Raw genomic sequence first — 16,120 nt, 5'->3', positions numbered from 1 at the left:
GTTAAAAAAGTACTTACCCTGTCATTCATTAGCAAATCTTTAACAATAAAGGTGGCTACCAAGGATTTCAAAGGGGCAGCAAATTGGTCTGGAGCCAGCATGGCTATATGACCAATAGAAACCAATGGTGTAATGAGATGTTCAAGGTTGCTTGGATCAAGGCTCTTATGCAGTGGCTAAAAGATAAATACAGGCAACAAATTCAGATCATACCAATCTAATCAGTTTAGCTATATTAGAAAAGTACTAATTATTGAACACTGAAAATTCCATTCAATTAAAAGTTTCACCTGCTACAGCAATGTGTTCTGTCCCTCCCTCCCACACCCACCCCCAAAAGATTTGCAGGAATTATAAACTCATTAGATTAACGGATATATTTTTCTGCGTTGTTAAATTGATGTCACATTCCATCCCTCAAAATTACTAAGTGATTCTTCTTTGAATAGTGATTTAAGATCCTTCAAGATGAAAGGTACGATAAAAGTTAATTATAAAGGATCGTGAATGCATACATTTCCATTAGTCCCATTTAATCCCATTTACCCCGAGCTTCCAAAGGAAAGTGAATGATTTACACATTGTTCCCTTTCCAAATACAAACTGAACCATCAAGGACTGCTTGCTGGAGCCTGTTATCACTACAAGGTAAGTGTAGACCCTCTACCAGAATCTATTCAACCAGCAAGATTGGAGCCCTTTAATATGACCTCCACTGCACGAACAAGAACTATTCATTTGAGATTGAAGGGAGAAAGGAAAAAAAAGTTTATTTCCATTAGTTTTATGTCTTGGATACTGGGGAAGAACTGATAGAATAACTTGTGTTTCAAGATTAGTTTCCACTACACTCCTTATTTTAACAAAATAATAAAAATACAGAGACAAATACGAATACGCAATGTGAAGATTAAAAGAAAAATAATTAAAACCTTTTTTCTTACCTCAAATATCTGTGCAAACTGTGTTTCTTTGCTGGAAAATATTGCATGGATGCAGTGAATGGCATACTTGGCCTGACGAGGGGGGCCTTTTTTAGCTTTGTGATGCAAAACTGGGAGCAAAGCACTAAAAGTAAAAAGTGAATATCTTTTACAAATTTTAAGTTTGCTACTTTACGTGCTTTCACAATATAACTATACAAAAGAAACTCTTATTTGCACAAATGACTGGGGGACTCCTTGGGAAATTCAGTTTTTTTCCCTGTCCTTCATCTGGTTCTACAAATGTTAAATATGAAAGAACACCTTTCCAGCATTACAAAAGTGATTAACTTAGATAACAGGCTGTGGTAATTGAAGTACAGTAATATGGAGTTAGTTTTCAGACATGCACACTATGTATCCATAGCTTGAGAATTTCAAAGTAATAGCGTCTGTTGGTACGCACACACACCTTTGGCTCATCTTGTGGTTTTCTGAGGTGATAGGCAGACCAACCGCCTCTCCAGTTCCATCTCTACCTCAAATCCAACAGATACAAAGCAAAGGGGAAGGAGAGCGGGAAGTGGAATACAAATAGGAACCATACATTTCAAAGAACCTCCAGTTACAGCCAAGTAACTTCCTCTTCTTTTTCAAGTGATAGTCCCTATTGTATACCACTGAGGGTGATTAACAAGCAGTACCTCAGTTGAAGGAGGGTGCAAGGATGAAGTTGGAATGGTTAAGCGGAAGACAGGTGTGCTGAAAGAGGAATCTGCCACTGCAACCTGCACCAAGGTGTAATGCGTAGCAACAATGTGTACTGAACTCCACATGGCTGCTCTACATATGTCCCCAAGAGGCATACCATTGAAGGAGGCCATGGGTCTGAATGAGGTCTTGTGGCAACTTCAATGAGGTGTTTCTGAAGGCAGCGAGCCCAGCCTTCTCAGATACAGCTGGGGAAGGACTGATAGATACTGCACTGGGATGCAATGTGGGCTTCTCCCAAGCAGCAAAGGCAATGTTAACATTCGCCGCTGGCAGAGAAGGAATGCGGACAGGAGGCACAGATTTTAAAGCCTAGGGTCTTCGGCATAGTCCAGTACAAGCGCATGGCTACAAGGGGGAGGAAGGGTATTTATGCAGAAACACCACCCCCCCCACCCAAAGTCCAAATTCTACTCCTAAAACTAGTTAATTACAAAAAAGTAATATATAAACAGTAAAAACAGTAAAATACTCTAAAACTAACTATGTACAACTATATATTTTCAGAAGTTCATCACGTGCAAGAGGAACTAATCTCTGACCTGGACCATGTGGTGGTGAGAAGGAATTGCAGACATGGTTGGTCTGCCCTACCCTTTATCACCTCAGACAAAACCATGAGGTGAGCCTATGGTACATGCGTGAAAAAACTGTTACCTACCTTTCGTAGCTGCTGTTTTTCGAGATGTGTTGTTCAAGTCCATTCCATTCGAGGTGAGCGCACCCACATGGATGGCCGTTGGAGATTTTTGCCTTAGCAGTACCCATAGGGCTGGCTGTGGAGCCCTCTGGAGTGCCACGTTCATGCCACAGTATATCAGGTGCCACTGGCCCTACACCCTCTCGGTTCCTTCTTGCCAATAACTTCAATTTTTTCTCAGCCCGTTTTGAGATGGGCAAGATGGAGGAGGCGGTCTGCCACAAGGCCGTGGCTATTTTGAGGACCCCCTCATACACAGACAAGACAACCCAGGCGAGAGTAGTAGCTGAGAGAAGGTTGAAGAGGGCGTCCTCCTGCTCCACCATCTCTTGCACCTCGAGCCCCAAGTTCTCAGCCACACACCAGAGAAGGGCTTGATGCTCCCTAAAGCCATCCAGCGGGCCAGCTCTAGAAGGTCCCATGATTGCCTCGTCTGGGGATGAAGAGGAAGACTGAACTGCCGGTGGGGACGCTGGAATCTCGACCAATGTCATAGAAAGGGGCTTCAGACTGGGCACAGGTTCCTCCGCCCCGACCTCTGAACCGGCTTCCGGTACAGGGGCTGGGGCTGGTGGGGCCACCACCAGATGTTCCATCGGGACCACCGACGAGTGCTGAGAAGGAGGCATCATCACAACCCACATGCCCCTCCTGCTCCAATGAGGTCACTGCGCTGGCCCCTGACTGTGCAGTCATTGATGTGCCACTGAAAAAGGAGCGGGCTCCAGTGCCTAGTGATGCCGATGAGACCGTGGCGATGGGCTGAACTGGCTCTCTGTACCAGAGGAACCCCTTTCAGCGACCAGGAAGGAGCAGTTGACACCTGCATTTATTTGCTGGTTGTGGCTACCGGTGACCATTGCTCATGCCTAACTGAATAGTAACTGTACTGTGGAAGGGAGGACTGGTACCACAAACATTCCCACCATGCTGGTGATAGGGACTGATGCCTAGATGACGATTGTTGAGAAAGTGAACAATACCAGGAATAGTAAGGGGACCGTTGGCCCCATGCCAGAGAGTAGTGCCGTCGGTATCTGGGAGCTCGCCTGGACGACCAACAATGCAGCATTGTTCCCGTCTCCTGAGGGGTCTTAATGGTGGACTTGCCCTCTTGGGGAGCCTTAGCTGGGTCCTGCAGCACCGGGGTTCTCATCGGAGCAGGTGGAGACCTGTGCTCTCCCTGCGCCATGGGAACCTGGGATGACCAAGGTGCAGGCAGGAGTGCGGATCCCCTACTGCTCTCAAGAGTTGGTGGTGGACCTTTAAGGGGGCTGGGCGCCCCAGCCAGGAATGCACGATCGTGTAGTTCTGGAGCAGTCTGGTGGGCAGGCCTACGTCCTTTGATAGATGACACCTGGGCCTTCTTGCTTGGGGCCAGGGCGCACTTCTTTCCATTCTTCTTCGGCACCAGTCATTGCGAACAGCGCCCGTAGTCAGGTGCCGGTGAGGCGCTGCACATGGAGGCCGAGGTACTTGGTGCAACCTCCCCGGACAGCTCAGAAGCTGGGCGGAGGGTGGACTCCATCAGGAGAACCCTGAGGCCAATGTCCCACTTCTTCTGGGTGCAGGGCTGAAAGTTTTTGTAGATCCAGCACCTCTCCTTAACATGCGACTCCTCCAGGCACTTAAGGCAGCTGCTGTGGGGGAATCACTCGCAGACATAGGCCTACTGCAGTCAAAGCAGGGCTTGAACCCAGGAGACTAGGGCACGCTCCGCCTGGGGCAACATCCAGCTGGGACCCTAACTACTAACTAAATGACATTTAAGAACTACTTAACACAAATAAAGCAAACTATATACAACGGCCTTAAAGCACGAAGTTCAAAATGGTAGACAACCGATAGCTCTTGCTAAGCAAGAAAGGCGCTCCGACTGACCACCATGGGCGATCAGAAGGAACTGTGAGGGCTGGCAGCGCCTGACATATCAAGGCATTAGCGCGGCACTCCAGAGGGCGCCACAGCTAAGGCAAAAATCTCCAACAGCCATGCAAGTGGATGCACACACACCTAGAATGGAACTGACATGAGCAAGCACTCGAAGAACTAACGGATGTTACTGCTTTCAAATTCTCCAACTCCGGATGCATGGAGTGCATGCAAAAACAGTCAGTGCAATACAATAGGGACCATCACTCGAAGAAACACTGCTTTTCACCTATTTCTTGCACTTCTACCTTTCATCAGTTAATGCATTTAAGGTTATTTAAACCACACTGCTATTCTTATTAAAAGCCTGAATGCCACAAACTTTTCTTTGGAGTAACATGGAGTCCTTCCAAAAAAAAAAAAAAAAAAGATGTTTATTATAGTACTTCCACATGAATAAAATGTAACTTCTAGAATTCCATTTAATAAAGAACTGTACTCAAATAGAACAGTATAATCGAACTCACGATCTGATGTGAGGAAAGTCCTCTTCAATTTTACTTCCTGTGTTTTTAAAAATTTGTAATGCAGCTTCTGCCACCTTTTCATCATCCATTTTCAGGCAAGCCAGAAGGGATTCAAAAGTTTCAGCTGAATGGAATGAGATAGGGTGTGTAAATGACAGGACCTGCAACAAGAAAGTGACAAGTCACATGTTAACTTTAAAAAAACAACAACCCCACAATTGTTTAAATTATCAAATGTTATCTGCCATATTTTGAACCCTTAGAATACACTGCAGTTTTTTGGAAAAGCAATCCTACCTCTCACCTCTCCACTGAAGACCTTCTTTCCCTCACTTCTGCTCATTTGTCTCACTGTGCCCATGGTCTTAATAATGTTTATTTGCTTTCCCCATCCTCAACCTCCCTTCACAATCCTTTGATTTTGTTTTTTTCCCCATGTCCAGCGGTGGGGTCTCCCAAAACATTTATCCTTAACCCTTTAGACTGTCCTTGCCATCCTATTCCATTCTGCTTTGCCATCTCCTTCTCTCTCTCCTGGCTCTTTCCCTTTTATCTCAAAGAACAGACTATCTCTGACCGTAAAGAAACACTCTACTTGATCCTACTTCATTCTCTATCACCTCTTCTTCCCTTCATCACCTTGAGTAGGCTGTTGATTTTTTGGAGCCTCAACTTCCTCCCTTTCACACCTGATTATGTCCTCTCCACTTTGCTGAAATGGTCTTCATGAAAAGTCACTAATGACAAATTTTTCAAACTTGTGTGCTTTTTCTCCATACTCCATAATTTCTTTGCTGCCTTTCACATTGCTGACTATCCCTCTCTTCCTTGGGCTTCTGTGGTCTCTATCCTTTCCTAGCTCTCAGCCAGCCTTGCTGACCACTTTATCAGCATTAATTTCAGTGGATTCTCTTCCTACTCCCTCTCTTCTCTGTTGATAGTCACACAGTTCAGTTCTGTCCTAGAACCATCTTTCTCCATTGTCTTCCTGAGCGACATCTTGGCTTGTATGGTCTTCCTTACCACCTCTGATGACAAGTCAAACCTACCCTTTCACTCTTGACTTCTTTCAACTTTTTCCAGACATGCACAGATTTTCAACTATGGATGTTAAACATCTACACTCACCCTTCCCCATCCCAAATTACCATATTGTTAAACAAGCTGGCCTCAGATCTCTGGATAATCTGGGCTATATGTTCTGCAGACTTCAAAGTCTACAGAGCTCGCATCTTTAATTGTCTGAATCCAACTGTCAATTTTTGGTGACCCACAAGACTTTCATAAACTTGAGGCTGTACTCTACAGCATTAATGTATCTGATGCCATAAACATAACTAAGCATATATGGTATGAGCAACACAGTGGAACCCCTTATAGTGAAGTCAGATCATTAAATTCTGTACTGCTTCAGTTAAAGAGATTTTCACACTATTTAGAGTACACATTTGTAAATCATAAGGTGATGAGCTCTTCCCCATTTTTTATTTTGTCAGAATTACAAGAAAAACAGGAGAACAGGAGAGACATAGGAACTTTGTTTAACTATGTTTATACCACGTCTAGTGCAAGATTCATCCTGACTGGGGCCTTGGCATACTATCCCAATATTAATATTATATGTAATAATAAAGTGTGGTAAAAATTAGGAATTGGATGTTCTTTGAATAAAACAGTGATTTTAAAATATTAAATGATTTGACTATAGCCAGGTTCCACTGTAGTTGGTTTCTGAAGAAGAAAAAGGGAGGCAGAGGCAAGTCACTCTCCTATGGATTAGAAAGAGTCATACCAGCAACTCAAGGAGGAAGCCCAAAGGAAAATCCATAACATCAAAAATAAGGCCAAGGAGATTGAGCTTCATGCTGATAAACATGACATGAGGAGTTTCTTTCAGGCAATAAGGGCCATTTATGGCCATGCTCCCATGAACCCACACCACTCTGAGCCCAAGACGGGTCAACATATTTTAAGCACAGCAAAGCCAGATGGAAAGAGCATTTTGAGTTACTCCTGAACCGTGAATCAACTGTCTCTGACGCCACTATTGAATCTATACCTCAATGACATGAAAGAGAATCTCTTGCTGACACCCTACTCTTGAAGAAGTAACACGAGCCATTATGCAAACTAAGAACAACAAGGCAGCAGGGCCAGATGGCATACCAGCTCAAATCTACAAGTTTGGAGGTGAAGAACTGGTAAGGAAGCTCCACAAACTTTTTCTTCATATCTGATATAATGAGAAGATTCCAGAAGAAATTCTAACATTGTTACAATCTTTAAGAGATAAATCGGAGTATGGAAACTATCGAGGCATTGCCTTGCTATCTAAGTAGGGAAAATTCTTGCCCGTATCCTCTTAAACTGATTATTTCCCCTTGCTGAGGAAATATTGCCAGAATCTCAGTGCGGTTTTAGACTATCCTGCGGGACAACTGACATGATCTTCATTGCCTGGCAAATCCAGGAAACGTCTCAGAAGCAAAATCAGAACCTGTACATGGCTTTCATCGATTTGACAAAGGCCTTTGACTCTGTCAACTGCGAAGCCCTGTGGAAGGTACTGGCCAGATTTGGCTGCCTTCCAAAATTTATTATGGTCCTAATGCTTCTCCATGATCTGTCATGGTTCTCTGTAATGGTCTTGAGACGGAACCGTTTGTCATCAAAATTGGGGTTAAGCAAGGATGCATTATTGCTCCAACCTTGTTTTCCATTTATTTAGCAGTCATTTTGGTCCTCGTTAAAGATCACCTCCCCAGTGGACTTGACATTAAATACAGAATGGATGGACAGCTTTTTAACCTTTGACATCTCCGCTCTAAGTCTAAAGTCTTCAGTGCATCCATTACTGATCTTCAGCATGCTGATGATTGCATCATCTTCATGCACACTGAAAATGACCTTCAGTCCATACTGGATTTTCTTGCACAACCTCACCAAAGCCTAGGACTCTAACTCAATATTGACAAGACTAAAGTTCTCTATCAACCTGCTTCAGGCCTTGCACATGACCCACCACAAATCACCATTGAGGGTCAAACTTTGGAGAGAGAGTTGAGCACTTTTGCTAGCTCAGTAGCCAACTTTCTCAAAATGCAAAAATAGACAGTAAGATCCAGCACACAGTCCAGTGAAGAAGTGCTTCCTTTGGGAAATTGCTCCGATGCGTTTTCATGGACCGTGACCTATGACAGGACATGAAGATCCAGGTCTGTAAGACAATTGTTGTTCCTATACTCCTCTGTGAATGTGAAACCTGGGTGATCTATTGACAGCACCTCAAGAGTTTGGAGAGGTATCACCAACGATGCCTCTGGAAGATCCTTTGCATCAAGTGGCAAGATCGCCGCACTAATGCCAGCATCCTCGCTGAAGCCAATGTCACTAGCATTGAAGCAATGATTCTCATGCACCAACTTCGCTGGGCTGGACACTGTGTTCGGATGCCAGACTCTCGCCTCCCAAAACAAGTCCTCTACCCTCAGTCACCCTGGTCAGAGATTTCATGGTGGTCAGAGGAAACGCTACAAAGACACACTGAAAGCATGTCTTAAGAAAACTGATGTGGACATCACAAGCTGGGAAGAGCAAGCTACCATCTGACCCCAATGGCACCATATCCTCTATCAGGCCAGAGTGACCTGCTTTGAGAAGCACCTTGCCCTCGAAGCTGAAAAGGTACAGAGGAGGAAGGAAAAAGAAATAACTTCTTCCCAGCAGGCTGCTGGCCTGTCACAAAAATGTCTGTAGCTACTGCAGACAGATTTGCAGTTTCAGGATCAGACTCCTGAGTCATCTCAGGACTCACATGTAAATCCATGGTAGAAATCATCCTCAAATTGAGGGATCACCAATCAATCGATCAATCAATCCAATCAGTACCTTGATTACCAAGTTATGCAGCAACACAAGACAATACATATGATACAGGTGAAAATGGCTGCACTAATGATTACTTTGTGTGTGTGTGTGTGTACGTGTACGTACACACAACAAACAGCACAAAGGAATAAAACCAAAAGGTGACGGATGGAAGTGCAGGCAAATGCGCACTCCAATAGCTATAGCTCAGATCCAAATCTCCAAAAGAAAATACTTTCAATTTTAAAATAATTTTAAGAGAATATATAGCACTGTGTATATAAATATCCTCACTACCTTCTTATTTACATCATGCATGAAAAAAGGACACAGTAATATTTGAATATAGTTGTGAAAAGATACTGAGCTTGCAATTACAGTTTCTACTGCTCTCTCACTTCCATTACTCTATCTAACGTGAAGAGTATGGAAAACATTTTCTTCTGGATAACTGTTGTAAAGTCTATAGTAGCTTAAGAAATTGAGAATTAATAATATATTTTAACCAAGTTATTTTAGAGAATTTTAAAAAAGCTATCTTACTGTTCACTGAACAACAAGAGAATATTTACCTTAAGCAATTCGAGACCTGCTCTGATTGCCTGATCAGTAGGTACACCTTCATCTTCATCATCTGCTGTTCCATCTATAGACTTGTTTACTTGCTTGATAAGGGCACTGAGAAATGGAAAAACAGAATGTTGACTCAAATTTACAAATTACTGAAGATTTCAGCTAACATCCATTTCTAAAACATTAAGTTCAAATCTATTAGAAAGGCACAGTTAATCAGCCTTACACAAATATCTGATTGCTTTTCCATAATATATATAATTTGAGATGATGGTTCTAAGGTAATATTTTCCACTCACAAAACCGCCTTCTTTACAATAATGAATATATAAGCTATAAATAAATTACTCTGTTTAAGGGAGACCAATGCAAAATAAGTGAATAGTTTGAGTGCTACTAGGAAATTAAGTTAGTTAAAACATCATTTTTCTACTTCAGATTACTGGCTATCATAGTTTCTTAGAACTGATACACTCAGAGGTTGCTCGTTATTTAGCCTACAGCCAGAATTTTAGGAGTTGAGTGGTAAAATAAAACCTATATTTTTTTCTTTTTAAGTCTACATTAAAGATGACAGATACTGTAAAGCTGGAAGTAAAGCTTGATTGCTCTTCCTTGCATTATACTTGAAGGAGAGCTGTGATTGCCAGACTAGACATGTTTGGCAACGTAGAGGCAGCTGCTCAGAGAGACGCTCCTGAAAAATATTGTGCGTAATCCCTGGGTTCGCTCTGGCAGAAAGGGAGTTTAGGATGACATTTTTTCAAAAACTCAAAATTTTCCTGTTTCCTGACTGGGCCTAGTCAAAACATCCACACACACATATTACTTCTGGTTGCTCTTAAAAACATATTTGAATTGAAGATGGAGCTGGCAGCAACAGCTATACTTAAGCACCAGCAACTTCACATTGCTAAGATGCAGCCATGGTGGCGTGCAAAATGGACTTCCATTTTGAACGATCCCTTGCAAACAGTTCTTCCTTCAGCAACAGTTAGTATGGAAGAGTTTAGGCTTAAACCCCTCATAATTGCATTTTCCAACATCATTTCTGGTTCGCTTCGTACTCTACTTCCTTCAACCTTAGCTCTAGAAACCTTCTGTAAAAGTGTACCTTCTTCTATGTGTTGGAGATGACCTCACCACTGCAGTTGTCTTTTTCTCAACTGGTTCAAGACTGCAACTTGTTGGGATCACCTAAGTATCTCCTTGTTTATGATTAAATCGATCTGACGGATGTTAATCATAGGACTGGAAGGGACCTCCAAAGGTCATCTAGTCCAGTCCCCTGCACTCATGGCAGGACTAAGTATTATCCAGATCATTCCTGACAGGTGTTTGTCTAACCTGTTCATAAAAATCTCCAATGATGGAGATTCCACAACCTCCGTAGGCAATTTATTCTAGTGCTTAACCACCCTGACAGTTAGGAAGTTTTTCCTAATGTCCAACTTAAACCTTCCTCGCTGTAATTTAAGCCCATTGCTTCTTATCCTGTCCTCAGAGGTTAAGAACAATTTTTCTCCCTCCTCCTTGTAACAACCTTTTATGAACTTGAAAACTCTTATGTCCCCTCTCAGTCTTCTCTTTTCCAGACTAAACAAACCAAATTTTTAAAAACTTCACTCATAGGTCATGTCCTCTAGACCTTTAATCATTTTTGTTGCTCTTCTCTGGACTTTCTCCAATTTGTCCACCTATTTCCTGAAATGTGGTGCCGAGAACTGGACACAATACTCCAATTGAGGCCTAATCAGCACAGAGTAGAGCAGAAAAGACAGTTACCTTTTAAGTAACTTCTTAAAGTTCCTTAACTAAAGAACCTCAGTTCCTTCTTGCCAGACAACTCCGACAGAGGGGAAGGAGGGTGGGATGTGGACTAGATATGAGGAACACATCTCAAAGAACACCAGTTACAGAAAAGGTAACTGTCTTTTCTTCTTCGAGTGATTGCTCATGTGTATTCCACAATAGGTGATTCCAAGCTATATCTATTGGAAGTGGGTAGGAGTTCACAAGTTCCCGGGACAGAGGACAGCCCTGCTGAACCCAGGGTCATCCCTGGTTTGGGGGACGATCGCATAGTGCAAGGTGAACGTCTGAACCGAAGACCACATGGCGGCCCTACAAATGTCCTGGATGGGGACGTGGGCCACGAAGGCAGCAGAAGAGGCCTGCGCCCGAGTCAAGCGTGCCCTTACAATGAGTGGCGGGGGGAAACCCGCCTGCTCATAGCAGGAACGGATGCAAGAAGTGATCCAATTGGAAATCCGCTGAGTGGAAACCCGCTGGCCCCTCGCGTGCTCCACCGAGGCGATGAACAGTTGCGAGGACTTCCTGAACGGCTTGGTCCGCTCAAGGTAGAAAGCCAGAGCCCGCCACACATCGAGCGTGTGGAGACAGTGCTCCTCACTGGACGCGTGAGGCTTGGGGGCAGAGGACCAATAGAAAAATGCCCTGACCCATGTGGTAGGTGAAGACCACCTTCGGAAGGAATGCGGGGTGTAGGTGAAGCTGGACCTTGTCCTTATGAAAGATCGTGTATGGCGGCTCAGAGATCAGGGCCCTGAGCTCCGAGACTCGCCTGGCCGACGTGATTGCAACCAGGAAGACCACCTTCCACGAGAGATGAGACCAGGAGCATGTGGCCAATGGTTCAAAAGGGGGCCCCGTGAAACGAGCCAATGCCAGGTTTAGGTCTCACTGCGAAAAAGACGGTCCAAACCCTTAAGGAACCAGCCATCATAGCATGGGAAAATACTGTGTGCCCTTGCACCAGCCGACGGAAGGCCGATTTGGCTGCCAGGTGCACCTTGACTGACAAGGGAGGCCCTGGGCCCTCAGGCAGAAGAGGTAATCAAGAATAAGCTGGATCAGGGCAGCCACGGGGTGACACCCTGGTCTGCCACTCACCTAGAGAACCGGGACCAAGTAAGTGCAGTGAGTGGAGGGCAGTCTACTTTTGAGGAGGACGCGCTGAACCTATTTTGAGCACGCCCTTTCTTCTCCGCCTAACCACTGAGCAGCCACGCCGTGAGGTGAAGCACCGCTAAGCTGGGATGAAGGCAGTGGCCCTGGTTCTGAGAGAGCAGGTCCGGGCGGAGTGGCAATGGCCACAGCGGAACTACCACCAGGCCCGTGAGGGTCCCGTACCAATGCTGCCGGTGCCACGCCGGGGCAATCAGGAGGACCTGGGCCTTGTCCGTCTTTATCTTCTCCAGGACCCTGCTGATTAGAGGGAACAGGGGAAAGGCATAGAGAAGCCGGCCTGATCAGGACTGGAGAAAGGCATCGGAGATAGTGCCCCTCCCCAGGCTCCCCCTGGAGCAGAACCAGGGGCATTGCCGGTTCTGCCGAGTCGTGAATAGGTCCACCTGGGGAGTTCCTCACCTTAGAAAGAGCCAGTGGACCACTTCCAAGTGGAGGGACCACTTGGGTTGTGAGGTAAAAATCCCTGCTCAAGCAATCCGCCCTCTCATTCCGGGCGCCTGGTAGGTTGAAGGCCTTCAGGTGGATGTCGTGGGCTATACAGAAGTCCCGCAGCCTGAAGGCTTCATGGCAGAAGGCAGAGGATCGGGCCCCGCCTTGCCTGTTGATATAGAACATTGAAGCCGTGTTGTCCATCAGGACCCTGACTACCTTGCCCGCCAGTTGCGAGTGGAAGGCCATGCACGCCAGCCACAGCGCCCTGAGCTCCTTGATGTTTATATGTAGGGTCAAGTCTTGAGCATGAAGGCCTTGGGTATGAAGTTCTCCACATGGCCCCCCCAACCCAGGTCCAATGCATTGGACATCAGCTCCAACGACGGGGCCCTGTCCCTGAACAGGACCCTTGGAGCATATTGTTTGCGGCAGACCATGACGATAGGGAGGTGATCACAGAGTCCAGCACTGCGAGGACCTTGTCCATCCTGTTCGAGGACTGGGAGAACTTCAAGGCCAACCAGAGCTAGAGAAGCCCCATCCTGAGTCTGGTGTGATGGACCACATATGTGCATGCTGACATGTTACCCAAGAGTTGCAGGCAAACCACTGTCACCGGGAACCTTGTGACAGAGTCGATGAGACCTTACAGGGTCTCTAATCTGTGTGGCGGGAGACAGGCCCTGGCTGACACTGCGTCCAGGAGCACCCCGATAAACTCTATGCATTGAACCGGGACTAACATGGACGTGGTGTTTTTTACCAACAGGCCCAAGGCAGTGCACGTGGACACGAGGAGCGCTACGTGATCCCTCACCTGCGACCAGGAGGTGCCCTTGACAAGCCAATCACCCAGATAGGGAAATATCTGGACCTCCCACTATCTGAGGTAGGCTGCTACCACCGACATGCATTTTGTAAAACACCCTGGGGGCAGTAGACAGAGCAAACGGGAGGACCGAGAATTGGTAATGATTCTGTCCCACCACGAAACGGAGGAAGAGCCTGTGCCCCTCGAATACGTGGATGTGGAAGTACGCGTCCTGCAGATCGAAGGCAGCGTACCAGTCCCTGGGATCCAGGGAGGGGATGATGGAGGCCAGTCAGACCATGCAGAACTTGAGTTTTACCATGTACTGGTTCAGACCTCACAGGTCGAGGATGGGTCTGAGCCCCACTTTGGCCTTCAGGATAATAAAATAACGGGAGTAATACCCCCTGCCCATGAACTCCTCGGGCACGCCTCTATCGCTCCTAGTCCCAGGAGCCGCCCCACCTCCCACTCGAGCAGAGCTTCATGGGAGGGTTCCCCCAAGAGGGACGGGGGAAGGGGGTGGTTGGGCGGGGAGGAAGTAAACTGAAAGGTGTTACCCCGGGAGATGATGTTGAGGACTCATTGGTCCGAGGTTATCCGCAACCATTCCGGGAGGAAAGCACACAACCGGTTGGAGAAGGGTAGCTTTTACTTACCAGGTGGATCCCTGGTAAGGACTGGTGTGGTACCCCCGAGCATCCCGTCAAAAACACCTTTTCCCCGCCTGCTTGCCCTTGGAGGACCCAGGCTGGGGGGCAGGACAAGACTGCCTCTGAGGGAATCTATTATAGTTCCGCTGCTTCTTATGGGCGGCCTCATACTTCGGGAGGGTGGCCTGGGCAGGAGTCTGCTGCGGCTTGAACTGAGGTTTTGCTGGAGCCGGGACATAGAGGCCCAGAGTCTGGAGGGTCATGCGGGAGTCTTTCATGCCATGCAGCCTTGTATCCGTTTACTCCACAAACGGAGCCTTCCCGTCGAACGGAAAATCCTGCATGGAAGACTGCGCCTTGCTGGATAGCCCAGAGAGTAGGAGCTATGACGCCCGACTCATGGACACCGCGGAGGCCATTGATCGTGCGGCTGTGACTACAGCAGCCGAGGCGGTCTGCAGGGACGCCCTAGCGGCCGCTGCCCCTTTCTCCACTAGCGCCCTGAACTCCTTCCCATCATGCTTGTGAAAGAAGTCCTCAAACTTGGGCAGGGAGCCCCACAGATTGAAGCCTGTTGGTTTCCCACTCACAACTGGAAGCTTGAAGACTAATAAATTTTCCTTCCAAAAGAGTCCAATCTCAGAGTCTTTGTTCTTTGGGGTCGGGGCTGGCTGACCCTGGCATTCCCTATGGTTGACCGGCTCGACCACTAAGGAGTTGGGTGCCTGGTGGGTATACAGGTACTCATGCCCTTTAGTGGGTACAAAGTACTTGTGTTCCACCTTTTTAGAAATGAGGGCCAACGATGCCGGTGTTTGAAATCTTAGCCACCCCTTCATGGAGAGGCAAGGCCACCCTACCCGGTGCGATGGGGACAACATGTTAAACAGGGAGTCTGAGGGCTCATCCATCTCCTCTGCTTGGAGGTGGACGCTTGCTGCCACCCTCTTTAAAGAGTTCTTGGTGTGCCCTGAAGTCCTCCTGCTGGGTGGAGGGGGGCGGGGTCGCAATCTCCTCCTGTGGGTGGGGCGAGGAGGCCGGTGCGGTGCTCTAGGTGTCGGCCAGCAACGGAGGGTCCACCACCTGGTTGGACTCCGGGCACGGTGCCAAGAACGTACGTCCCACCGACTCCCTTCTCTAGGGTCTGGAGAGGGAGGCCGACAGTGCTTCTGACGCCCCAGCCACTGAGCGAGCTCCAACCAGGGGCTGCGCCGGAGGCCACGATGCCCACTGGTACCATTGGGCTCGCCAGAATGCTTGGTGCCACTGCACCTTCTGTGGCACCGGCGGGGCCAGCTATTCAGGTTGGCTGGCCTGGCCCATTGAAGGACAGTGATGAATGGAGACCGGGCTGGCGTAAGATCTGCTGCTATCTCTGGACCAGGAGGAGCAGCGGTGCCGGGATCTATGACGGCCACAGGGCAGCAATCTTGATGTGGAGGACTGGTACGGATGGTAACAGCTGCTCTGCGAATGGCCTCAACGAGGTCAACGCTGCGGTGCCCTGGCGGAGACTTAGAGCAGGAGTCTGAGCGGGAACAGTGTCGACGACCGTGCCCTGACCAACTGCAGTACCCTCTCCGAGATGAGGACCACTGGTGACGCCAGCCATGATCCCATCGATATTCACTTCTTGAGGATGAGTGGTGCTGAGTGTCCCAGCCAGACGGAACTCAGGCAGCCAGTCTGGTCGGCGTCGAAGGCGATCCATATGGACTCTGCCCTGAGCGATGGCTGGGCAGCGAACGGCATCGGGAACGTTCCCTCGACCAAGACCGGTTCCAGGCCAGAGGCAACTGCAGAGATCCCAACAGCGGCTTGCCTCTGGAGCATGGGTCCAACATCAGTGGCACTCCGGTCACAGGCATGGACATAATGTCCTGGGCCGTCTGGAGGACTTCAGTTGTGGATGGCAATTGGACATCCGGAGAGGCCTGTTCCGAAGGGGCCAGGCTACTCCGCTCAATGCGAGTCGGAGGCCTGGGGTCCGGTGGGGGTCC

General features: G+C 47.4%; 1 protein-coding gene across 2 annotated transcripts in view; it reads right to left on the bottom strand.

Annotated features, from left to right (window-relative positions):
- The window catches only part of PDS5B (PDS5 cohesin associated factor B), a 260,336-nt gene that overhangs the window by 62,871 nt on the left and 181,345 nt on the right, over nucleotides 1-16,120 (bottom strand). For both annotated transcript variants that reach the window (XM_038410765.2, XM_038410755.2), the window contains exons 18-21: nucleotides 9,233-9,338; nucleotides 4,794-4,954; nucleotides 945-1,068; nucleotides 18-176 (exon numbers count right to left, since the gene is read on the bottom strand). In XM_038410765.2, coding sequence (XP_038266693.1) covers nucleotides 18-176; nucleotides 945-1,068; nucleotides 4,794-4,954; nucleotides 9,233-9,338 — 550 coding nt within the window. The remainder of the gene's footprint in view (nucleotides 1-17; nucleotides 177-944; nucleotides 1,069-4,793; nucleotides 4,955-9,232; nucleotides 9,339-16,120) is intronic.

This window comes from Dermochelys coriacea, chromosome 1, assembly GCF_009764565.3.
Source record: "Dermochelys coriacea isolate rDerCor1 chromosome 1, rDerCor1.pri.v4, whole genome shotgun sequence".
NCBI classification, from domain to species: domain Eukaryota; kingdom Metazoa; phylum Chordata; order Testudines; family Dermochelyidae; genus Dermochelys; species Dermochelys coriacea.
Note: the sequence above shows the minus strand (reverse complement) of the source record. Positions and strands in the feature narration are given on the sequence as shown.